Source organism: Eubalaena glacialis, chromosome 3 (genome assembly GCF_028564815.1).
Source record: "Eubalaena glacialis isolate mEubGla1 chromosome 3, mEubGla1.1.hap2.+ XY, whole genome shotgun sequence".
NCBI lineage: Eukaryota > Metazoa > Chordata > Mammalia > Artiodactyla > Balaenidae > Eubalaena > Eubalaena glacialis.
In genome coordinates, this window is record NC_083718.1 from 150,654,170 (window position 1) to 150,681,101 (window position 26,932).

Below are 26,932 nucleotides of genomic sequence, written 5' to 3' on the forward strand. Positions count from 1 at the left end.
GTGAGGTTACAGAAGGAGAAGAAAAGAATTAAAATGGGAGCAAGAGGCATACATTTGCAAAGCTAAAAGAAAACTGTGAAATAAAAACAGCACTGTTTTGTTAATCCCAGTAATGAAATATGCAATTGTTGACATATAGCCATACCAGATACTCTCTAAACTATTTTTTTTTGACATACCAGATACTCTCTATTTTTTTTTTGACAGAATAAAGTTGAAAAAAAAAAAAAAAAAAGGGACAACCTGGCAGAAGCAACCATCCTATGGATTACTCTGCAGGCAAATACTGGTGGCATGAAAAAAAATTTTTTCAAGCTGAGCCCTTAGAGAGTCTAGCTTCACTTTAGTGGACACTTGTAATAAAAGAAATTTAAAAAACAATAATGAGATATATTTTCCTACTATTGGCAAAGATTTTTTTAAAACCAGCCAACAAAGCACTGGAGATAGTGTGAAGAAAAAACCGTCACTCTCATGAACTGTCATTAAGTTTGTAAATTAGTACCCTCTTTTTGGTGGATAGTTTGGCAACATGTATCAAAAAGCTAAACATACATATCCAACAACCCTACAATTTCCCCTTCTAACTATTTGTGCTAAGGTAATCATGGCATTAAGTATTTAAAAATGAGGGCAAAAGGAAATTTATTATACCTTTTTTTTTTAACTTGCAAGATTTAAATACAATGCAATGTTCATCACAGGAGGCTAGTTACATAGATTATGATACCTATATTCAAACGTGTACTATGGGGTCATTAAAACTGATGGTAAGGATTTATATTTATGGGTAGGGAACATACTATCAAGAGAAGAATGCAGGTTATAAAATAACAGGTAGGGACTTCCCTGACAGTCCAGCGGCTAAGACTCCACACTCCCAACACAGGGGGCCCGGGTTCAATCCCTGGTCAGGGAACTAGATCACACATGCAGCAAATAAAGATCCCGCATACCGCAACTAAGACCTGGCGCAGCCATATAAATAAATAAATGAATATTAAAAAAAAAAAAAAAACAGGTAGACTAACGAGGGTGTATCCCTCAAGATGGCGGCAAGATAGGTCTGCAAGCTCCTGGGCCACTGCCTGCCTGCTAGGAACTGTCAGCCCTGGCCCCCTCTACCTCAGGAAGACTGTTGATCATTATGAGAATTCTAGAAATGCAGGGTACTTTGTCAAGACACGTCAATCACTTTAGCTATTTTCCCATCCACAGCACAATCACCTTAAGGTGTTAAGAAATCCTTTGTGTTATAATAAGGGAGTTACAAGATATGCACAATGCTTGCCTTCACACTGTGGCTCTAACATGAGTGAAACGCACACCTTAAATGTTTTGAATCCTTTATTTCAGCCCACTGGTCAGCTTAATAGATGTGTAATTGGAATTATGTGACTGTGGCTGTAACTGTGCCTTGTTGGTCATAATTAAAATCAATTATGAAATTCTAAGATATCTTTAAGTTTGAAACAATGAAGTAAATACCTAATTTTGTCTGTAGAGAATAACTCTCTATTTTGGAGAGTTACTGTTAGATTGCTTTAATATGATTATTATCTATCAAGAACTAATTACTGATCCACCAGAGGGCAGACAGCAGAAGTAAGAAGATCTATAATCCTGCAGTCTGTGGAATGAAAACCACATTCACAGACTGATAGACAAAATGAAAAGGCAGAGGACTATGGACCAGATAAACGAACAAGATAAAACCCCAGAAAAACAACTAAATGAAGTGCAGATAGGCAACCTTCCAGAAAAAGAATTCAGAATGATAGTGAAGATGATCCAGGACCTCAGAAAAAGAATGGAGGCAAAGATTGAGAAAATGCAAGAAATGTTTAACAAAGACCTAGAAGAATTAAAGAACAAACAAACAGAGTTGAACAATACAATAACTAAAATGAAAAATACTAGCAGGAATCATTAGCAGAATAACTGAGGCAGAAGAATGGATAAGTGACCTGGAAGACAGAATGGTGGAATTCACTGCCGTGGAAACAGAATAAAGAAAAAAGAATGAAAAGAAACGAAGACAGCCTAAGAGACCTCTGGGACAACATTAAATGCACCAACATTCGCATTACAGGGGTCCCAGAAGGAGAAGAGAGAGAGAAAGGACTCGAGAAAATATGTGAGGAGATTATAGCTGAAAACTTCCCTAACATGGGAAAAAAATAGCCACCCAAGTCCAGGAAGCACAGAGAGTCCCAGGCAGGATAAACCCAAGGAGAAACATGCCAAGACATATACTAATCAAATAGACAAAAATTACAGACAAAGAAAAATTATTAAAAGCAACAAGGGAAAAATGACAACATACAAGGGAACTCCCATAAGGTTAACAGCTGATTTCTCAGCAGAAACTCTACAAGCCAGAAGGGAGTGGCAAGATATATTTAAAGTGATGAAAGGGAAGAACCTACAACCAAGATTACTCTACCCACCAAGGATCTCATTCAGATTCGACGGAGAAATCAAAATCTTTACAGACAAGCAAAGAGAATTCAGCACTACCAAACCAGCTCTACAACAAATGTTAAAGGAACTTCTCTAAGTGGGAAACACAAGAGAAGAAAAGGACCTACAAAAACAAACCCAAAACAATTAAGAAAATGGTAATAGGAACATACATACTGATAATTACCTTAAATGTGAATGGATTAAATACTCCAACCAAAAGACACAGGCTTGCTGAATGGATACAAAAACAAGTCCCATATATATGCTGTCTACAAGAGACCCACTTCTGACCTAGGGAAACATACAGACTGAAAGTGAAGGTATGGAAAAAGATATTCCATGCAAATGGAAATCAAAAGAAAGCTGGAGTAGCAATACTCATATCAGATAAAATAGGCTTTAAAATAAAGAAAGTTACAAGAGACAAGGAAGGACACTACATAATGATCAAGGGATCAATCCAACACTTATAAATATATATGCACCCAACATAGGAGCACCTCAACACATAAGGCAAATGCTAACAGCTATAAAAGAGGAAATTGACAGTAACACAATAATAGTGGGGGACTTTAACACTTCACTTACATCAATGGACAGATCATCCAGACAGAAAATTAATAAGGAAACACAAGCTTTAAATGACACAATAGACCAGATAGATTTAATTGATATTTATAGGACATTCTATCAAAACACAGCAGTATACACTTTCTTCTCAAGTACACACGGAACATTCTCCAGGATAGATCACATCTTGGGTCACAAATCAAGCCTCGGTAAATTTAAGACAACTGAAATCATATCAAGCATCTTTTCCGACCACAATGCTGTGAGGTTAGAAATAAACTACAGGGGGAAAAAAATGTAAAAAACACAAACACATGGAGGCTAAACAATACGTTACTAAATAACCAAGAGATCAATGAAGACATCAAAGAGGAAATCAAAAAATACCTAGAGACAAATGACAATGAAAACACGATGATCCAAAACCTATGGGATGCAGCGAAAGCAGTTCTAAGAGGGAAGTTTATGGCAAAACAATCCTACCTCAAGAAACAAGAAAAATTTCGAAGAAACAATCTAACCTTACACCTAAAGGAACTAGAGAAAGGAGAACAAACAAAACCCAAAGTTAGTAGAAGGAAAGAAATCGTAAAGATCAGGGCAGAAATAAATGAAATAGAAACAAAGAAAACAACAGCAAAGATCAATAAAACTAAAAGCTGGTTCTTTGAGAAGATAAACAAAATTGATAAACCTTTAGCCAGACTCATCAAGAAAAAGAGGGAGAGGACTCAAATCAATAAAATTAGAAATTAAAAAGGAGAAGTTACAATGCACACCGCAGAAATACAAAGCATCATAAGAGACTACTACAAGCAACTCTATGCCAATAAAATGGACCACCTGGAAGGAATGAACAAATTCTTAGAAAGGTATAACCTTGCAAGACTGAACCAGGAAGAAATAGAAAATATGAACAGACCAATCACAAGTAATGAATTTGAAACTGTGGTTAAAAACCTTTCAAAAAACAAAAGTCCAGGACCAGATGGCTTCACAGGTGAATTCTATCAAACATGCAAAGAGGAGCTAACACCTATCCTTCTCAAACTCTTCCAAAAAATTGCAGAGGAAGAAACACTCCTAAACTCATTCTATGAGGCCACCATCACCCTGATACCAAAACCACACAAAGATACTATAAAAAACATTACAGACCAATACCACTGATGAATACAGATGCAAAAATCCTCAACAAAATACTAGCAAACAGAATCCAACAACACATTAAAAGGATCATACACCATGATCAAGTGGGGTTTATCCCAGGGATGCAAGGATTCTTCAATATATGCAAATCAATCAGTGTGATACACCATATTAACAAATTGAAGAATAAAAACCATATGATCATCTCAATAGATGCAGAAAAAGCTTTTGACAAAATTCAACACCCATTTATGATAAAAACTCTCCAGAAAGTGGGCATAGAGGGAACCAACCTCAACATAATAAAGGCCATATACGACAAACCCACAGCAAACAACATTCTCAATGGTGAAAAACTGAAAGCATTTCCTCTAATATTAGGAACAAGACAAGGATGTCCACTCTCACCACTATTATTCAACATAGTTTTGGAAGTCCTAGCCACAGCAATCAGAGAAGAAAAAGAAATAAAAGGTATAGAAATTGGAAAAGAAGAAGTAAAACTGTCTCTGTTTGCAGATGACATGACACTACACATAGAAAATCCTAAAGATGCTACCAGAAAACTACTAGAACTAATCAATGAATTTGGTAAAGTTGCAACATACAAAATTAATGCACAGAAATCTCTTGTATTCCTATACACTAACAACAAAAGATCAGAAGGAGAAATTAAGGAAACAATTCCATTCACCATTGCAAAAAAAGAATAAAATACCTAGGAATAAACCTCCCTAAGGAGGTAAAAGACCTGTACTCAGAAAACTATAAGCCTCTGATAAAAGAAATCAAAGATGACACAAACAGATGGAGAGATACACCATGTTCTTGGATTGGAAGAATCAATATTGTGAAAATGACTATACTCCCCAAAGCAATCTACAGATTCAGTGCAATCCCTATCTAATTACCAAGGGCATTTTTTACAGAACTAGAACAAAAAATCTTAAAATTTGTATGGAGACACAAAAGACCCCGAATAGCCAAAGCAATCTTGAGGGAAAAAAATGGAGCTGGAGGACTCAGGCTCCCTGATTTCAGACTATACAACAAAGCTACTGTAATCAAGACAATATGGTACTGGCACAAAAACAGAAATATAGATTAATGGAACAGGATAGAAAGCCCAGAGATAAACCCACACACCTATGGTGAACTAATCTATGACAAAGGAGGCAAGGATATACAATGGAGAAAAGACAGCCTCTTCAATAAGTGGTGCTGGGAAAACTGGACAGCTACATGTAAAAGAATAAAATTAGAACACTCCCTAACACCATACACAAAAATAAACTCAAAATGGATTAAAGACCTAAATGTAAGACCGGACGCTATAAAACTCTTAGAGGAAAACATAGGAAGAACACTCTTTGACGTAAATCACAGGAAGATCTTTTTTGACCCACCTCCTAGAGTAATGGAAATAAAAAAATAAATAAACAAATGGGACCTAATGAAATTTAAAAGCTTTTGCACAGCAAAGGAAACTATAAACAAGACAAAAAGACAAACCCTCAGAATGGGAGAAAATATTTGCAAATGAATCAATGGACAAAGGATTAATCTCCAAAATATATAAACAGCTCATGCAGTTCAATGTTAAAAAAACAAACAACCCAATCCAAAAATGGGCAGAAGACCTAAACAGACATTTCTCCAAAGAAGGCATACAGATGGCCAAGAGGCACATGAAAAGATGCACAACATCACTAATTATTAGAGAAATGCAAATCAAAACTACAATGAGGTATCACCTCACACCCGTCAGAATGGGCATCATCAGAAAATCTACAACAACAAACGCTGGAGAGGGTGTGGAGAAAAGGGAACCCTCTTGCACTGTTGGTGGCAATGTAAATTGACCTAGCCACTATGGAGAACAGTATGGAGGTTCCTTAAAAAACTAAAAATAGAAGTACCATACGACCCAGCAATCCCACTACTGGGCATATACCCCGAGAAAACCATAACTCAAAAAGAGTCATGTACCACAATGTTCATTGCAGCTCTATTTACAATAGCCAGGACATGGAAGCAACCTATGTGTCCATGGACAGATGAATGGATAAAGAAGATGTGGCACATATATACAATGGAATATTACTCAGCCATAAAAAGAAATGAAATTGAGTTATTTGTAGTGAGGTGGATGGACCTAGAGTCTGTCACACAGAGTGAAGTAAGTCAGAAAGAGAAAAACAAATACCATATGCTAACACATATACATGGAATGTAAAAAAAAAAAAAAAGGTTCTGAAGAACCTAGGGGCAGGACAGGAATAAAGACGCAGATGTAGAGAATGGACTTGAGGACACAGGGTGGGGGAAGGGTAAACTGGGACGGAGTGAGAGAGTGGCATGGACATATATACACTACCAAATGTAAAATAGATAGCTAGTGGGAAGCAGCCACATAGCACATGGAGATCAGCTGGGTGCTTTGTGATCACCTAGAGGGATGGGATAGGGAGAGTGGGAGGGAGACGTAAGAGGGACGAGATATGGGGATTTATGTATATGTATAGCTGATTCACTTTGTTATAAAGCAGAAACTAACACACCATTGTAAAGCAATTTTACTCCAATAAAGATGTGAAAAAAAAAAAGAAAAAAAAAAACAACTAAAAATAGAATTACCATATGACCCAGCAATCCCACTACTGGGCATATATCCAGAGAAAAGCATAATTCAAAAAGACACATGCACCCCAATGTTCATTGCAGCACTATTTACAATAGCCAGGTCATGGAAGCAACCTAAATGCCCATCGACAGACAAATGGATAAAGAAGTTGTGGTACATATAGACAATGGAATATTACTCAGCCATAAAAAGGAACGACATTGGGTCATTTGTAGAGACGTGGATGGACCTAGAGACTGTCCTACAGAGTGAAGTAAGTCAGAAAGAGAAAAACAAATATCGTATATTAACACATATATGTGGATTCTAGAAAAATGGTACAGATGAACCAGTTTGCAAGGCAGAAATAGAGACACAGATGTAGAGAATAAATTTATGGACACCAAGGGGGGAAAGCGGGGACGGGGGGTGGTGGCAGTGGGATGAATTGCGAGATTGCAATTGACATATATACACTAATATGTATAAAATGGATAACTAATAAGAACCTGCTGTATAAAAAAAAATTTTTTTTAAGAACTAAGTACTGTACATAAACATAGTTGCATATATAACATAAATTTAAAAACTCAACATATATGATCCTAGTTATGTAAAACTGTATGTTGTTAATACACACAGAGAGATGTCTGAAAGAATGTCAACCACTGTGAACGGTTTAGTGAACTCTTAGTAATGGCATTTCAGGAGATTTTTAATTTTTCTTCTTTATATGTTTCTGTATAATCCTTTTAATTAGCTCATTTTTACAACAAGAAAAACAAATTTTAAAACTGAAAAACTCAAGCACAAAAGATTTCTTTTTAAAAGGAGTTTTGATTTTAGGTACCTTTAAGGCTCCTTTAAATATTATTCTTTCGAATGGTTCTAAGTAAGATCTTTTTAATTCAGAAGGAAATTACACCAAAATAAATTAGAATTCCTTTACATAACTCAAATCTGGAGATTTATTCATCTCTGAAATGCACTCTTACCAGAATTACAAGGAAGCCATAGTAGACACGAAGAAATATAAAATACACTCAATACTTGACAGTACGATATAAATTTTCAACTGGTACCACTCATAGCAACACCTGAAATCTATATCTGCTTCCTCTAGCCCCAGGGTCCTCCTGGTAGTATTGGGTTGACCAAAAAGCTCGTTCGGGTTTTTCCGTAAGAAATATCCCAATATTTTACATAAATCTTACCTCTTCAAGCTTCTTCTCAATCTCCTTAAAGACAAGATTTGCCTTAAATCCATCAACTGCAGAGCTGGTTGGAGCAGCCTCAATTTGATGAGTTCTAAAAGAACTGGGGAAAAGAATTGATTTCAATCCATGGAGTCATACAGGTACTAGGTTTTTCAACATTTATACAGTAGTAATTTTCAAAAACCCTAACAGAGATGTTGTGCCTTTTACCCAAAGGAAACTGTTATTAAGCCAATAAAACAATTAAGCTTTTCTTCCCATTTTTCAACAAATATTGAGTGCTCACTAGGTGGTAGGCCTTGTCCTTGAAAATATATTAAACCAACGAACCTACCCTCATGAAGCTTCTATGCCACTGGGGGAGACAATGAACATGCAAAAAATAAAGAATATAGTTACTATGAAGAAAATAAGGCAGATTAAGGGGATATAAAGAAAGTATATTTATGTGTGTTGGTCTATTTTATTTTTTATTTATTTTTTAAAGATTTATTTTATTATTTATTTATTTAATTTATTTTTGTCTGCGTCGGGTCTTAGTTGCAGCACGCAGGGTCTTCTTTGAGGCGTGCGGGCTCTTTCGTTGCGGCGTGCAGGTTCTCTCTCTAGTTGCGGCACACAGGCTCTGTAGTATGGCGTGTGGGTTCCAGAGCACGTGGGCTCTGCAGTTTGTGGCACGCGGGCTCTCTAGTTGAGGCACACGAGCTCAGTAGTTGTGGCGCAGGCTTAGTTGCCCCGCAGGCATGTGGGATCTTAGTTCCCTGACCAGGGATCGAACTGGTGTCCCCTGCATTGTAAGGCGGATTCTTTACCACTGGACCACCAGGGAAGTCCCCGGGTGGTCTATTTTAGATAGCCTAGTCAGATAGGCCTCTCTGAGGAGGTGATATTTAATTTAGGTCTTAAATTATGTAAATGAGCCAGCCATGTAAAGATTTAGGTGAAGTCAGCTCTATACTTCCAGTATAAAGAACTTGATGTAGAAACTAGCTTCGCAGTTAAAGGAACTATAAGACGGCCAGTATGGCTGGAGCAGAGCAGAGGAGAAGGACCTAAGGTCACAGAAACATGCAGGGCAAGATAACAAGGGGTTTTATAGGTCACAGTTAAGAGTTTGGGTTTTATTTTAAGTACCTTGAGAACTGCAGGGTATAAGCTGGAGAGTAGCACAATCCAATTTACATGTTTTAAAATATAAATCTGGCTGCTAGCTGGAAAATGGACTATAAGAGGGCAAGTGAGGAGGCAGGGAGACCAATTAAGAGGCTACTGCAGTAGTCCAGGCAAGAGACGATGGTGATTAAACAGGGTGTAATGAAGTGGGGAGTAAGCAGAGGTTGGACTCTAGATTTATTTTTTAGCTATGATACAAGATATGAATTTACCAACATCCGTTTATTGGTTGCTTGATACTTGGGGAACAACCATAGATAAATGGCCTGATGTGGCAGAAAGAACATAGTCCCTATAGCTACAAAAGCCTGGGTTAGAATCCCAAGGCTTCCTCCACTCACTAACTATGCGATTCTGAGCAAGCTACTTCATCTCTGTGCAAGCTACTTCATCTCTGTGCAACCTCTGGTGGGGAGGCAGGGAAGAAGGTGGAGGGTGCCGGTGACTTTGCCGAATTAAGTGGAATCCCGTGTGGAAGGTACCTAGCAGAGACCCTGGCCCATGGTAAAAAATGACAGCCATGACTATTACAGGCTGCAGAGCCTCAAGCGTTAGATGCTGAGAGAAACTGAAAGGTCTGAAGAAGATGAGGGCGCCTTAGGATTTTAAGTAATTCCTCTGACATACCACAAGCATCCTGGCGGTGGCTGAGGCCAGGACTGGAACAACAAACATGGGAAGGATATACTTGAAGGAGTCAAGAGCGTAGCAGCTGCTCAGTAAGCAAAGCATTTCTTTCTTTCTTTCTCTACCTCCTCTCCTTCCTTCTCTCTTTCTCCCCACCCACCCCACCCATTTCTCCTTTCCCTTCCCTTCCCTTCCCTTCTTCCTATCATTTCAGAAATATTTAATGACTGCTTGCTACAGGCCAAGCATTGTTGAAGGTACTGGGAGTACAATGGTGAACAAGTCAGACCCAGTCCCAGTCCTCACTGAGTCTATATTTTTCCAGGAAAAAAAGAAGTAAACAGACAAAATAATTACAAGTATTAGGAAGCCGACAAAAAGAGGAACCTAATTTAGGTTAAGGCAGTCAAGGAATGATGTCTCTTAGTATGTGAATTTAAGCTAAGACCCAATTAAAGGAAGAAAAGGAGCTAGACATTCAAAGAGGAAACTTGCAAAGATCCTGAGAGAGAAAAGAGTTTAGCATGTTAAAAGAAAGTAAAAGAGGACTAGTCACTAGAGTACAGTAAGTGGGGGGAGAATGACACGAAATGAAATTGGAGAACCGGGCAGGGACCAGACCATCCAGGTCAAAGTAGGGAATTTGGGAAACCACTGAAATGATTAAACAGGGAAGTGAAATAGTTTGATTTGTGATTATTCTTACAACTGTGCAGACAATGAATTGGTGGGGTTGGGATGCAAGAATTTAGGTGGGGAGAGGGTTACGAGGCTGCTGGAGTGGTCCAGATAGGAAGTGGAGGCAGTCTGCCAGTGGAGACGGAGGGAAGGAAGTGGATTCAAAATATATTTTAAACATAGAATCCAATAAGCCTTGCTGCTGGGCACGAGAGAGATCCAAGGGGGAGGGGAAAGAGCAAGGATGATTTAAGTGTTTGGCTTGAATAACTGAAGGGATGACAGTGCCATTTATTGACAAAAGGAAGAATGCAGTGGGAGTAAAGGGGATCAAAGTCCCATCTCAGGCACAGTCAGTATGCGACCTTTGTGAGACAAGAAGGCAGTTGGATATGAGAGTCTGGAGCTCAGAAGCAGTCTAGGCTGGAGATAAAGTCGGATAATCATTAGCATAATGAAAGTATTTAAATCCATGGGAACAGACAAGCTCACCTTGAGGGAATTCTAGAGAAAGAAGTAAGCCTAGGACAATACCCTGTGGATCTCAATTACTTAGAAGTCTGGGAGGGAAGAGGAAGCAGTAGCCAGTGATGCAAGAGGAAAACTAGAAGAACATAATGTCATAGAAGCCAAGAGGGGAGAAAGAATCTGGGAGGGAGGGAGGGAGGGGGGGAAGAAACTATGTCAAATGCTGCCAAAGGTCAAATACCCACTGGATTGGCAACATGAAGAGTTCAGGTGACCTGGACAAAAGCAATATTAAGCAAGTGTTGGAAGGCAGAAGTCAGTAAAGGTTACAGCAAATTAAAGAGTGAATAGGAGAGGGAAATAGAAACAGTGTGTCTCTTTTGAGACATTACTTTCAGGGGAACAGTGAAATGGAGTGGTCTCTGGAGGGGAGGGTGGTATTAAGGAAAGTTTGTTTTTGTTTTAAGATTAACATATTAGAGCATGTTTGCCTGATGATGGTAATGAACCAGGGGAAAAGAGATAGGAGAGAAGTCTTGAGAAGGTGAAGGGGGATGAGATCTAGTGACCTATGAAGGAAGAGGAGGAGACTCAAGGGAAGAAGAGGATCAGATGGGTAAAATGCTAGATAGGTCTATAAGTCTTGGGATGGAAGATGAGGGAGTTTGGGTCTAATGGCTTCTGTTTTTTCAACAACATACAAGGCAAAGTAATTAGCTGAAAATGAGGGTGAAAGGAGGGTATGGAAAGTCTAAGAGGTTGAAAAGTGAACCTACCAGAGAAATCATATTAATATCACAACAAGGAATGGAAGTAAGCTGCCACCATGCTGAAATACATGCAATTCTCAGAGCATGGCATGCTACTTCATACTTCCATGCCTTTGCCCTTGCTGCTCCCTGTGTCTGGAACACCTCTGTCTTAGCAAAATCCATTTTACCCTTCAAGATCCAGGCCAGGAAACTCTCTTTCTGTGAAACCCTACCAAATGTCAGCTTCTCAAGAGCAGATACCACAGCTTTTTAAAAAAATAATCTTTATTTATATCCCCAGTTCCTGGCACACAACAGGTATTCAGTAAATAGTGACTGAATAGAACTGAATTACACTGAATTCTCTCTTAGCTAAATTCTAATTTTTTCCTGTTCCATTTAGAGCAGAATTATCTATGGTACACCATTTTCTCAGTCAAAAGTCTGAATGAGTGACCTAAAATCAAGTGGCTACAACTAGTCCTCCACAAGCCAGTTTCATTTCATTAATAGTCCAACTTTTCAGCCTTTAATCATAAACATCACTGTGCCCTCTCCAAGCTTGCCACTTCCTAACTGTATGTGATAAAATAATAACTGACACTTTTCAGCGTACCTACAAAGTATCTTGATACTTTATGGGGCAGAGTTCAGGCAAGTTCTCACAGGTCACAGATATTTATTTTGCTTCTGTTGAAAATTTCACTCAGTTAATGATTAACCAACTTTTCATCCAGATTAGGGAAAAATAATTAATATATAAAGTTATATCAATATTTTCTGAAAATCCCTCATATCTTACAATTTATTTGATATGTGCCCTGCTCTAGGGAAGCTAAATATAACTTACATAAACTCAGAAAATAACTTACTCATATTACAAAAGGATGCACCTCATGATTTCTTTATATTCAAAGTTCTTTTAGCAGAAACTAAAGTCTGATTATTTTTATTTTTTTTTAACCTTGGTTTATACGTAAGTTTTCTGGAATAAATCTAGTATATAAAATGTAGGAAGGGACTCTGAAGATTAACTATTTAGTGTATGAATTCCCTCTATGCTTCCTGAAATTTTCATTCTAAGGCCTAGAACACAGGCACTGTTTCAACAATGTCAAAGATCAGAAGCACAGAATAGCCAACAAAATAGGCACTTTGAACTCAGATAGATGAAGGTTAGAGTCTTGACCACTACCACTGAAGACTCTCTTTAGATAAATTGTTTTAACTCTGATCATCAATCTCCTCATCTATAAACAAGGTACAAAACTTACCATGCATGGGCTTTTATGAGGATTAAACAAAGAAGTGCAGACGAAGCACCTAGCATGGTCTTGGTGCTCATACTAGGCCCTCAAAAAGTGGTTGTTAAAGAACTATTACAACTCAATAATAAAAAGACAACCCAATTTTAAAATGGCCAAAATATCTGAATAGGTATTTCTCCTAAGATATACAAATGGCCAATAAGCACATGAAAAGATGCTCAACATCATTACCCATCAGGGGAATGCAAATCAAAACCACAATGAGATGCCACTTCACACCCACTAGGATAGCTAAAATTAAAAAAACAGACAATAACAAGTGTTAATGAGGATGTGAAGAAATCAGAACCCTTATAATGGAATTTTATTCAGCCATAAAAAGGAATGAAGCACTACATTCACTTTTATAACACGGATGAACCTTGAAAACATTATGCTAAATGAAAGCAGCAGTCACAAAAGGCCACATATTGTATGATTTCATTTATATGAAATGTCCAGAATAGGCAAATCCTTACAGACAGAAAGTAGATTAGTGGTTGTCAGAGCCTGCAAGAAGTGGGACTGGGGAATGACTGCTAATGGGTACACGGTTTCTTTTAGGGGTGTTGAAAATGTTCTAAAATTGATTGTGGTGATGATTGCACAACTCTGTGATATACTAAAAAACCACTGAATGTACACTTAAAATGGTGAATTTGTGGCATGTAAATTATATCCCCAAAAAAGCTGTTAAAAATCATTTTTAAAGTGGCTGCTGCTGTTTGTAGTGTTTAGGAAGAATACAGGATCCTACATTTTAATCAAATCTCCATCCCTAAATCTAACATTTTACCAGTTTTACCAGTAATTAGTCTGTTCAAATTAGAAATGGTTGTGCAACACACACAGGACTAAAGAATAGGGTTCATTTGCAATCAGCAACTCCCCGTGACCTCTGAACAGGCACATGGCCCCATCACAGACAGAAATCCAGCCCAGAAAGCCAAACTGTGGACTTCAACAGGTTGGATATGTCCCCCACTCTGAGCTAAAAATTAAAGTTCATCTTTTCCAAACTTCTAGGTGACATTTATAATTTAATATATAAAACCATTTTCAACAATTTAACTGGTGACGTGAACTACAGAAATAGGAAAGAAAAAAGGAAAATGCCTAGATAAATCAGAAATCAACAGTTTATTGAGCAACTCAATGAGTGGCAGGTACTTTTTCTTAGTTTTCTAATCCCTGAAGTAGATATTTTCACCCTTTTCTAACTGAGGGAAAGGTGGACATGTCCAAAGCAAGCAGTGTGACGGAGAAGTTGATGGGGTGCTCTTTCCACTGATCAACACTGCCTCTCTGATAATTCCAGCCTATAAAAAAATTTAAAAAGATGTCGTATACAGGTGACATTTCAGTAGTTTTATAATTTCTTCATTCTAACTGCTAATTAATTGGTGGCTACATTAGTATGGAGAAAGATAAAAATCAGATAAAATTTTTGCATGTGTTCTTAAATATCTCTTTTTAAATGAAACTAAGGGACTTCCCTGGTGGCACAGTGGTTAGGAATCCACCTGCCAACGCAGGGGACATGGGTTTGATCCCTGCTCCAGGAAGATCCCACATGCCACGGAGCAACTAAGCCCGTGCGCCACAACTACTGAGCCTGCACTCTAGAGTCCGCGAGCCACAACTGCTGAGCCCGCATGCCACAACTACCGAAGCCCACGCACCTACAGCCTGTGCTCCACAACAAGAGAAGCCATTGCAATGAGAAGCCTGTACACTGCAACAAAGACCCAACGCAGCCAAAAATAAATAAATAAAATTTTAAAAAAATAAATGAAACTAAAATTGTGTGTGTGTGTGTGTGTGTGTGTGTGTGTGGTGTTGTGTGTGTGTCCACTGAGTCCTCTGAGAAGTCCCAGAGGTAATAACAAGCACTCAGCCAGCAGCCACACTGTGGTTTCTAAATACCATTCTCCACTAAAAGGAACCAGGGCTCTTTGAAGAAATGGTTGATCCTAGGGCTGGGGCAGGGAAAATACAGGATGAGCCTGGAATACCTTCTTGAGCTAGAAAGCAAGGAAGTATTAAATAGAATCACAAGACAGTACAAGTCAGCTAGAAGGGGCTCCTGCTGGCTAAAGCAGGGACATTTTGAGTATCAAAATAAATGATACTAATGAATTATAACCCACTGAATAAAATATGAATTCATGAGTTCATACTGATACATTTATCGATATAGATGGATATGAATAAATTTTTAAATGGGGGAGAAGAGAATCTCCCTTACAGCAGAATGCCACTTAATAAATATAAGGTATGACGAAGTTAGAAAAATATCATCAGTGGATGCTAAGATGAATGAGTAATGGGTAAAAGTTGGATGAGGAACAGGATATTTACATAATCTCAAAACATCTCACCACAAATTACCTATAATCTACAAAGGAAAAAACAGTAACTTTTTCAGAGGAAAACATGGTAGATACCACCTTAGTGAAGAAATCAAAGCTAAACATCACCAATATAGGATAATCCACATCATGTGCTTCCAGACATGATGCATTAAGAAGGACACATCATCACTTCAGTGGTATTCCTGCAAAAAATGTGTAACCTGAACCTAATTATGAGGAAACATGGGACAAATGCAAATTGAGGGACATTCCATTCTTAAAGAATCTACTAATACTCTCCAAAAAAGTCAAAGTCAAGAAATAAGAAAGGCTGAGGGATCGTTTCAGATTAAAGGAAACTAAAGAGACATGACAGCTAAATGAACTCAGGATCCTAAATTGGATCCTGGACAAGGAGAAAAACTAAAGCTTATAGTATCTTTTAAAGAGATATTATTGGGATAATTGTCGAACTGTGAATACGTTCTTTGGATTAGGTAATAGCATTTTTAAAAATTTACTTATTTTTTAATATTTATTTATTTAGGCTGTGCTGGGGCTTAGTTGTGGCATGTGGGATCTTTAGTTGCCGCATGCAGGCTCTTAGTTGCGGCATGTGGACTTCTTAGTTGCGGCATGCGGACTTCTTAGTTATAGCACACAGACTCTTAGTCGTGGCATGCATGTGGGGTCTAGTTCCCCAACCAGAGATTGGAACCTGGGGCCCCTATAGGTAATAGCGTTTTATCAGTGTTAAATTTCCTGATTTTGATAGCTATACTGTGGTTGAGTAATAGAATGTCCTAGTCTTTAGAAATGCATACTAAAATATTTAAGGGTAAAAGAGCATAATGTCTCCAACTTTCAAACATTTCAGAAAAAACATGCATATATATGTATATATGCATGTAAAAGAATGATGAAGCAAATGAGGCAAAATCTAAACAATCAGTGAATCTGAGTACAAGGTATATGGGAGTTCCTTGTACTATTCCTGTAATTTTTCCATGTATGTTTGAAATTATGTCAAAATCAAGGTTTCTAATTAAAATAGAAAATTAAGAAAATGAAAAGGCTAATCACCTACAATCTCACCACTACCAACAAGTTTCCTATATTCATTTTTTCCACATTGCTTCCTCTAGTCCTTGTTTATGAGCACACATACATGGGTACAATTTTTACTTCTAACTTTTAACTTCTTATATCACTTAGGGTTTTCACCTGTTGAGTTAAACTTTCAAGCTAACTTAGACAATTTTCCATTAAAAAAGAAAAACTGGAGTAATCCAAATATACCTCAACCAGGGAATGGATAAACTGTGGTACATCCATACAAATGAATACCACTAAGCAATAAAAAGGAACAGATTACTCATACACACAATAACATGAATGAATCTCAAATGCATTATGCTAAGTGAAAGAGGTCAGACTCAAAGGCTTTTTGATTCTATTCACATGATATTCTGGAAAGGGGCAGAAAATAGATCAGTGGTTGCCAAGGAATGGAAGACAGGGGGAAGGGCTGACTACAAAGGCGAACAAGGAATTCTGGTGGGTGATGCAATTGTCCTGTATCTTGATTATGGTGGTAGTTACTTGACTGTATATGTTTGTCAAAACTTATAGAACTATGCACTAAACAGGGGGACTTTCTCTGTATGTAAATTTTTATACCTTAATTAAAAACAGAAAAAACAAAACAAAGTTGGGTTTTAAAAACAGGTTTCACTTAACAGAATACAGAATGCAAATCTATCCTCAGTCTGTGTCTTACATAAAATGAATAGGATGTTATAATACAGAGTCAATACTTATATTCAAAAGTGGTCTAAAGGAAAGTTTAACTGTAAATTAAATGCAATTGGTCACAGTTCTTAAATAAGACCTCTCCTCTTCATTTTCATGGTCCCTGTTGCAGCACTAAACATTTCTTATCCACACTACTGCAACTGCTTCCTAAGGATTCCTGGCCTCTGGTCCCTCCACCTCTCAACTCAAAGTAATACCAGACTGATCTACCTAAAGTAAAGTGCAATATAATCACATAATCTTTTGCTAAAACTCATATTCTGTAGGATAAATTTCAAACTCCTGAGCATAACATTGGAAGCATTTCAAAACCTTGATCCAATCTACTGTTACAGCTGCATCTGCTGTCACCTATGTATTACTGCCCCTCTACCCAGGCACAACAAAATAATCTACCCTCTACCCACACAGGACAACCACTCTTATATTTTCAAATCGCTGTACCTATGTACAGGCCTGGGATGCCCTTCCTCTACCCTTTTGCTGGGCAATCCTAGTCATCCCAGTTCAAATTTAGGTCCTTCATACTAATTTCTTCCTCCGGGCTTCTATAGCATTTTGAAAAAGGTATGTCTGCCTTCCCCATCTACTCAGAGGACCATACTTAGGGGCTTAAGCATGTAGCAGCTGCTCCATCAAAGTTAGCTAAACGAGAAACTAAGGAAATCAGATCATGTGCAATGAGTACCTTAAAATTACTGTTTAAAACAAATCCTCATTTTAAAACTATATCTGCACCAGCAGAGTTAGAATTATTTTCCCAACTTTGGCCTTTGAAGTGGGATATGTTCTATCACTAAAACTATCAAAAATATCTTCAATAGTTGAAGCCAATTTCTTTCAGTCATTAATATATCATCTGGATTTTTTCATTCTTCTGGCTTCCCAGAAATATCAACTATAGTTATCATGAACAATTCTATCTCCCAATTATTTAGTCTCCTGAAAATAAAAGAACTATGAGGAGGGACCTTCAAGATGGCGGAGGACTAAGACGTGGAGATCACCTTCCTTCCCACAAATACATCAAAAATACATCTACATGTGGAACAACTCCTACAAAACACCTACTGAACGCTGGCAGAAGACCTCAGACCTCCCAAAAGGCAAGAAACTCCCCATGTACCTGGGTAGGGCAAAAAAAAAAGGAAAAACAGACACAAAAGAATAGGGACGGGACCTGCACCAGTGGGAGGGAGCTGTGAAGGAGCAAGAGTTTCCACACACTAGGAAGCCCCTTCACTGGGGGAGACAGGGGGTGGCGGGGGGGAAGCTTTGGAACCACGGAGGAGAGCGCAACAACAGGGATGCAGAGGGCAAAGTGGAGAGATTCCCGCACAGAGGATCGCTGCCGACCAGCACTCACCAGCCCGAGAGGCTTGTCTGCCCACCCGCCGGGACAGGCGGGGGCTGGGAGCTGAGGCTGGGGCTTCGGAGTTCAGATCCCAGGGAGAGGACTGGGGTTGGCTGTGTGAACACAGCCTGAAGGGGGCTAGTGTGCCACAGCTAGCTAGAAGGGAGTCCGGGGAAAAGTCTGGAACTTCCTAAGAGGCAAGACACCATTGTTTCGGGATGCGCAAGGAGAGGGAATTCAGAGCACCGCCTAAATGAGCTCCAGAGATGGGCGCGAGCCACGGCTATCAGTGTGGACACCAGAGACAGGCATGAAATGCTAAGGCTGCTGCTGCAGCCACCAAGAATCCAGTGTGCAAGCACAGGTCACTACCCACACCTCCCCTCCCGGGAGCCTGTGCAGCCCGCCACTGCCAGGGTCCCGTAATCCAGGGACAACTTCCCTGGGAGAACACACGGCACACCTCAGGCTGTTGCAACGTCGCGCTGGCCTCTGCCGCCACAGGCTTGCCCCGCATTCCGTACCCCTCCCTCCCCGCGGCCTGAGTGAGCCAGAGCCCCCGAAGCAGCTGTTCCTTTAACCCCGTCCTGTCTGAACAAAGAACAGACGCCCTCAGGCGACCTACATGCAGAGGCGGGGCCAAATCCAAAGCTGAACCCCAGGAGCTGTGAGAACAAAGAAGAGAAAGGGAAATCTCTCCCAGCAGCCTCAGCAGCAGCGGATTAAATCTCCACAGTCAACTTGATGTACCCTGTATCTGTAGAATACCTGAATAGACAACGAATCATCCCAAAATTGAGGCGGTGGACTTGGAGAGCAACTGTAGACTCGGGGTTTGCTTTCTGCATCTCATTTGTTTCTGGTTTTATGTTTATTCTGGTTTAGTATTTAGAGCTTATTATCACTGGTAGATTTGTTTATTGATTTGGTTGCCCTCTTCCTTTTTTTTTTTAATATATATATTTTTTCCTTTTTCCCTTTTTGTGAGTGTGTATGTGTATGCTTCTTTGCCTGACTTTGTCTGTATAGCTTTGCTTTTACAATTTGTCCTAGGATTCTGTCTGTCCACTTTTTGTTTTTACTTTTGCTTTTGTATAGTTTTTAGCACTTGTTAACATTGGTGGATTTGTTTTTTGGTTTGGTTGTTCGCTTCTTTCTTTCTTTTTTTGGTTACTTTTTTATTTTTAATAGTTGTTTTAAAAAAACTTTATTTTATTTATTTTTTTTTTTCTTTTTTTTCTCCCTTTTCTTCTGAGGTGAGTGGCTGACAGGGTCTTGGTGCTCCAGCCCGGTGTCAGGCCTGAACCTCTGAGGTGGGAGAGCCAAGTTCAGGACATTGGTCCACCAGAGACCTCCTGGCCCCATGTAATATCAAATGGTGAAAGCTCTCACAGAGATTCCATCTCAACGCTAAGACCCAGATCCACTCAACAACCAGCAAGCTACAGTGCTGGACACCCCATGCCAAACAACTAGCAAGACAGGAACACAACCCCACCCATTAGCACACAGGCTGCCTAAAATCATAATAAGTTCACAGACACCCCAAAACACACCACTGGACGCAGTCCTGCTCACCAGAAAGACAAGATCCAGTTTCATCCAACAGAATACAGACACCAGTCCCCTCCATCAGGAAGCCTACACAACCCACTGAACCAACCTTAGCCACTGGGGGCAGACACCAAAAACAACGAGAACTACAGACCTGCAGCCTGCAAAAAGGAGACCTCAAATACAGTAAGTTAAGCAAAATAAGAAGACAGAGAAATACACAGCAGATGAAGGAGCAAGGTAAAAACCCACCAGACCTAACAAATGAGAAGGAAATAGGCAGCCTACCTGAAAAAGAATTCAGAGTAATGATAGTAAAGATGATCCAAAATCTTGGAAATAGAATGGAGAAAATACAAGAAACGTTTAACAAGGACCTAGAAGAACTAAAGCGCAAACAAACAATGATGAACAACACAATAAACGAAATTAAAAATCCTCTAGAAGGAATCAATAGCAGAATAACTGAGGCAGAAGAACAGATAAGTGACCTGGAAGATAAAATAGTGGAAATAACTACCACAGAGTAGAATAAAGAAAAAAGAATGAAAAGAATTGAGGATGGTCTCAGAGACCTCTGGGACAACATTAAACGCACCAACATTCGAATTATAGGGGTCCCAGAAAAAGAAGAGAAAAAAAAGGACTGAAAAAATATTTAAAGAGATTACAGTTGAAAACTTCCATAATATGGGAAAGGAAATAGTCAATCAAGTGCAGGAAGCACAGAGTGTACCATACAGGATAAATCCAAGGAGAAACACGCCAAGACACATATTAATCACACTATCAAAAATTAAATACAAAGGAAAAATATTAAAAGCAGCAAGGGAAAACCAACAAATAACATACAAGGGAATCCCCATAAGGTTAAGAGCTGATCTTTCAGCAGAAACTCTGCAAGCCAGAAGGGAGTGGCAGGCCATATTTAAATAAGTGATGAAAGGGAAAAACCTACAACCAAGATTACTCTACCCAGCAAGGATCTCATTCAGATTCAATGGAGAAAGTAAAAACTTTACAGACAAGCAAAAGCTAAAAGAATTCAGCATCACCAATCCAGCTTTACAACAAATGCCAAAGGAACTTCTCTAGGCAGGAAACACAAGAGAAGGAAAAGACCTACAATAACAAACCCAAAACAATTAAGAAAATGGTAATAGGGACACACATATCGATAATAACCTGGCATGTAAATGGATTAAATGCTCCAACCAAAAGACACAGACTGGCTGAATGGATACAAAAACAAGACTTGTATATATGCTGTCTACAAGAGACCCACTTCAGACCTAGGGACACATACAGACTGAAAGTGAGGGGATGGAAAAAGATATTCCATGCAAATGGAAATCAAAAGAAAGCTGGTGTAGCAATTCTCATATCAGACAGAATAGACTTTAAAATAAAGACTATTACAAGAGGCAAAGAAGGACACTGCATAATGACCAAGAGATCAATCCAAGAAGATATTAACAACTGTAAATATTTATGCACCCAACATAGGAGCACCTCAATATATAAGGCAAATGCTAACAGCCATAAAAGGGGAAATCGACAGTAACACAATCATAGTAGGGGACTTTAACACCCCACTTTCACCAATGGACAGATCATCCAAAATGAAAATAAATAAGGAAACACAAGCTTTAAATGACACATTAAACAAGATGGACTTAATTGATATTTATAGGACATTCCATCCAAAAACAACAGAATACACTTTCTTCTCAAGTGCTCATGGAACATCCTCCAAGATAGATCATATCTTGGGTCACAAATCAAGCCTCAGTAAATTTAAGAAAATTGAAATCCTATCAAGTATCTTTTCCGGCTACAACGTTATGAGACTAGATATCAACTACACAAAAAAATCTGTAACAAATACAAACACATGGAGGCTAAACAATACACTACTAAATAACCAAGAGATCACTGAAGAAATCAAAGAGGAAATCAGAAAATACCTAGAAACAAATGACAACGAAAACACGATGACTCAAAACCTACAGGATGCAGCAAAAGCAGTTCTAAAAGGGAATTTTATAGCAATACAATCCTACCTCAAGAAGCAACTCAAATAAACAACCTAACCTTACACCTAAAGCAATCAGAGAAAGAGGAACAAAAAACCACCAAAGTTAGCAGAAGGAAAGAAATCATAAAGATCAGATCAGAAATAAATGAAAAAGAAATGAAGGAAACGATAGCAAAGATCAATAAAACTAAAAGCTGGTTCTTTGAGAAGATAAACAAAATTGATAAACCATTAGCCAGACTCATCAAGAAAAAAAGGGAGAAGACTCAAATCAATAAAATTAGAAATGAAGAAGGAGAAGTAACAACTGACACTGCAGAAATACAAAGGATCATAAGAGATTACTACAAGCAACTGTATGCCAATAAAATGGACAACCTGAAAGAAATGGACAAATTCTTAGAAAAGCACAACTTCCAAGACTGAACGAGGAAGAAATAGAAAATAAAAACAGACCAATCATGAGCACTAAAATTGAAACTGTGATTAAAAATCTTCCAACAAACAAAAGTCTAGGACCAGATGGCTTCACAGGCCAATTCTACCAAACATTTAGAGAAGAGCTAACACCTATACTTCTCAAACTCTTCCAAAATATAGCAGAGGGAAGAACACTCCCAAACTCATTCTACGAGGCCACCATCAGTCTGATACCAAAACCAGACAAAGATGTCACACAAAAAAGAAAACTACAGACCAATATCACTGATAAACATAGATGCAAAAATCCTAAACAACAACAAAAAAATACTAGCAAACAGAATCCAACAGCACATTAAAGTGATCATACACCATGATCAAGTGAGGTTTATCCCAGGAATGCAAGGATTCTTCAATATACACAAATCAATCAATGTGATACATCATATTAACAAACTGAAGGATAAAAACCATACGATCATCTCAATAGATGCAGAAAAAGCTTTTGACAAAATTCAACACCGATTTATGATAAAAACCCTCCAGAAAGCAGGCATAGAGGGAATTTACCTCAACATAATAAAGGCCATATATGACAAACCCATAGCCAGCATTGTTCTCAATGGTGAAAAACTGAAACCATTCCCTCTAAGATCAGGAACAAGACAAGGTTGCCCACTCTCACCACTATTACTCAACATAGTTTTGGAAGTTTTAGCCACAACAATCAGAGAAGAAAAAGAAATAAAAGGAATCCTAATCGGTAAGAAGAAGTAAAGCTGTCACTGTTTGCAGATGACATGATACTATACATAGAGAATCCTAAAGATGCTACCAGAAAACTACTAGAGCTAATCAATGAATTTGGTAGAGTAGCAGGATACAAAATTAATGCACAGAAATCTCTTGCATTCCTATACACTAATGATGAAAAATCTGTAAGAGAAATTAAAGAAACATTCCCATTTACCATTGCAACAAAAAGAATAAAATACCTAGGAATAAACCTACCTAAGGAGACAAAAGACCTGTATGCAGAAAACTATAAGACACTGATGAAAGAAATTAAAGATGATACAAACAGATGGAGGGATATACCATGTTCTTGGATGGAAGAATCAACATTGTGAAAATGACTATACTACCCAAAGCAATCTGCAGATTCAATGCAATCTCTATCAAACTACCAATGGCATTTTTCACAGAACTAGAACAAAAAATTTCACAATTTGTATGGAAACACGAAAGACCCTGAATAGCCAAAGCAATCTTGAGGAAGAAAAATGGAGCTGGAGGACTCAGGCTCCCTGACTTCAGACTATATTACAAAGCTACAGTAATCAAGACAGTATGGTACTAGCACAAAAACAGAAATATAGATCAATGGAACAGGATAGAAAGCCCAGAGATAAACCCACACACATATGGTCACCTTATCTTTGATAAAGGAGGCAAGAATATACAATGGAGAAAAGACAGCCTCTTCAATAAGTGGTGCTGGGAAAACTGGACAGCTACATGTAAAAGAATGAAATTAGAACACTCCCTAACACCATACACAAAAATAAACGCAAAATTGATTAAAGACAAAAATGTAAAACCAGACACTATCAAACTCTTAAGAGGAAAACACAGGCAGAACACTCTATGACATAAATCACAGCAAGATCCTTTTTGATCCACCTCCTAGAGAAAAGGAAAGAAAAACAAAAATAAACAAATGGGACCTAATGAAACTTAAAAGCTTTTGCACAGCAAAGGAAACTATAAACAGGACAAAAAGACAACCCTCAGAATGGGAGAAAATATTTGCAAATGAAGCAACTGACAAAGGATTAATCTCCAAAATATATAAACAGCTCATGCAGCTCAATATCAAAAAAACAAACAACCCAATCCAAAAATGGGCAGAAGACCTAAATAGACATTTCTCCAAAGAAGATATACAGATTGCCAACAAACACATGAAAGGGTGCTCAACATCACTAATCAGATATCACTTCATGCTGGTCAGAATGGCCATCATCAAAAAATCTACAAAAAATAAATGCTGGAGAGGGTGTGGAGAAAAGGGAACCCTCTTGCACTGTTGGTGGGAATGCAAATTGATACAGCCACTGTGGAGAACAGTATGGAGGTTCCTTTAAAAAGCTAAAGATAGAACTACCATATGACCCAGCAATCCCACTACTGGACATATACCCTGAGAAAACCGTACTTCACAAAGAGTCAAGTACCACAACGTTCATTGCAGCACTATTTACAATAGCCAGGACGTGGAAGCAACCTAAGTGCCCATCGACAGATGAATGGATAAAGAAGATGTGGTACATATATACAATAGAATATTACTCAGCCATAAAAAGAAAAAAAATTGAGTTATTTGCAGTGAGGTGGATGGACCTAGAGACTGTCATACAGAGTGAAGTAAGTGAGAAAGAGAAAAACAAATAACGTATGCTAACACATATATATGGAATCTAAAGAAAAAACAACAAAAATGGTTCTGAAGAACCTAGGGGCAGGACAGGAATAAAGATGCAGACATAGAGAATGGACTTGAGGACACGGGGAGGGGGAAGTATAAGGTGGGATGAAGTGAGAGAGTAGCATTGACATATATACACTACCAAATGTAAAACAGATAGCTAGTGGGAAGCAGCTGCATAGCACAGGGAGATCAGCTCAGTGCTTTGTGTCCCCCCAGAAGGGTGGGATAGGGAGGGCGGGAGGGAGACACAGGAGGGAGGGGATATGGAGATATATGTATACATATAGCTGATTCACTTTGCTGTACAGCAGAAACTAACACACCATTGTAAAGCAATTATACTCCAATAAAGATGTTAAAAAAAAAAAAGAACTATGAGAATTCCATGTTTAAAATAGAATTTATTGCCCTAAATGCATGATCTTTTATTCTGAGCAAATTAGATAGCTATACTATATGATGACTCTGGTAGCTCTTTATAGTTTGGCTTTTACTGAGGGTTTTCAACTCCAAATGTGAACTAGATGGAATTCGAGAGGACGATACAGAACCAATGAATCAGATTTAGGAGGAAACTTAAAATTCAACATCTTAACATCTTTTTATTTGATCCCATTCAATAAACATTTACTCACTATAAGAGAGATCCTCAGAGGGGTGAGGAGAATCAAAGTCTTAGATCTCAAGGATTTCACATAACAAACAGGATACAAAACAAGGTAGATACTCTACAACTAAACAAAAATTGGCTAGGGACCCAAGAGTTACAAAGTGCTGTGGATATTCAAAGGAAGATGGTACCTAAGACTGGCCTTAATTGGAAGATAGAATTTTCACACAGAACTAATATTCCAGGCATGAAAGAAGAAAGGACAGAGAGAAAAGATTCAAGAGTTTACAAAACATGAGAATATAATGGACTCTGTAAAAAAGTGTTCACATATCCTTTGTGGAACCAAAAGTGTGAAAAAATGAATACAAAATTACCAAGAACTTCAGGAGAGAAAAGGGAGCCAATTAGTGTTGAAAGCTACAGCAGGGTTAAGAGAATAAAGATAGAAAATATCAAGAACATATCATAATCAGATCATTGGTGGCCTTACCTGACCTCAGTGGTGAGATCAGAAACTAAAGACATTTCAGAGTAGAAAAACAAAAGTGGCTCAATATAAAAGGCTCATCATGAAAGAGAATAATTAAGGTAAGGAGAAAAACAGAGTTTTAGAATATGGAAGACCTGAACATGTTTGCTGACAGAGCGAAAGGAGTCAACAGAAAGGTAAAAATGGAAATATTCAAAAGAAAGAAGGTATACTTAATATCTGGAACAAAGTTACAGAAGTGGTTGGAAACAAAAGCATGCAAAGAGGAAAGATGGGCCTTGGAAAGGAAAAGGGACTTTTTTCCTTGGGGGAGAAAAGGATGAGCACTTCTCTGAGAGAAGAGCAAGGAAGTTGAGGGATCCTGAAAAGGTTTGGAAAAGAAAGTGCTTGGAGATCGGAGGAGCACAGGCATTTGACAAGGGCAGGAAGAAAATCAGCAGGACACAAACAGGATTCTAGCAGCAGTGAGGGCTTAGCTGGATTCAGAAACAGAAATCTGCAGAGATACAATCAGCATATTTGATGACTTTCTCCCAATAACCTCAGAAGCCCGGGACGCTAGGGGGAGAAAGCAAATTGTGGGAAAGGAAACCAAAAATGACTCGCCTGAATTAAAATTACTCAGGTTGGCAGGGCTGAGACAAGTGCCCAGCCAGCTCTGGCTTCTAGTTCAGCACTCTCTTTTGACTATGCTGCCTTCTTTTTAAACAAAACTTTCCTAAGGCTAGTTAAGTTTAAAAGTTAACTGCCAGTTTTAAAGTTTTAAAACCATG

At 38.4% G+C, this 26,932-nt stretch overlaps 1 protein-coding gene across 1 annotated transcript in view; it reads right to left on the reverse strand.

Annotated features, from left to right (window-relative positions):
• SCP2 (sterol carrier protein 2) overlaps positions 1–26,932 on the reverse strand; it is a 154,989-nt gene that overhangs the window by 27,117 nt on the left and 100,940 nt on the right. The window contains exon 13 of the mRNA XM_061186583.1: positions 8,023–8,125. Within this exon, the coding sequence (XP_061042566.1) occupies positions 8,023–8,125 (103 nt within the window). The remainder of the gene's footprint in view (positions 1–8,022; positions 8,126–26,932) is intronic.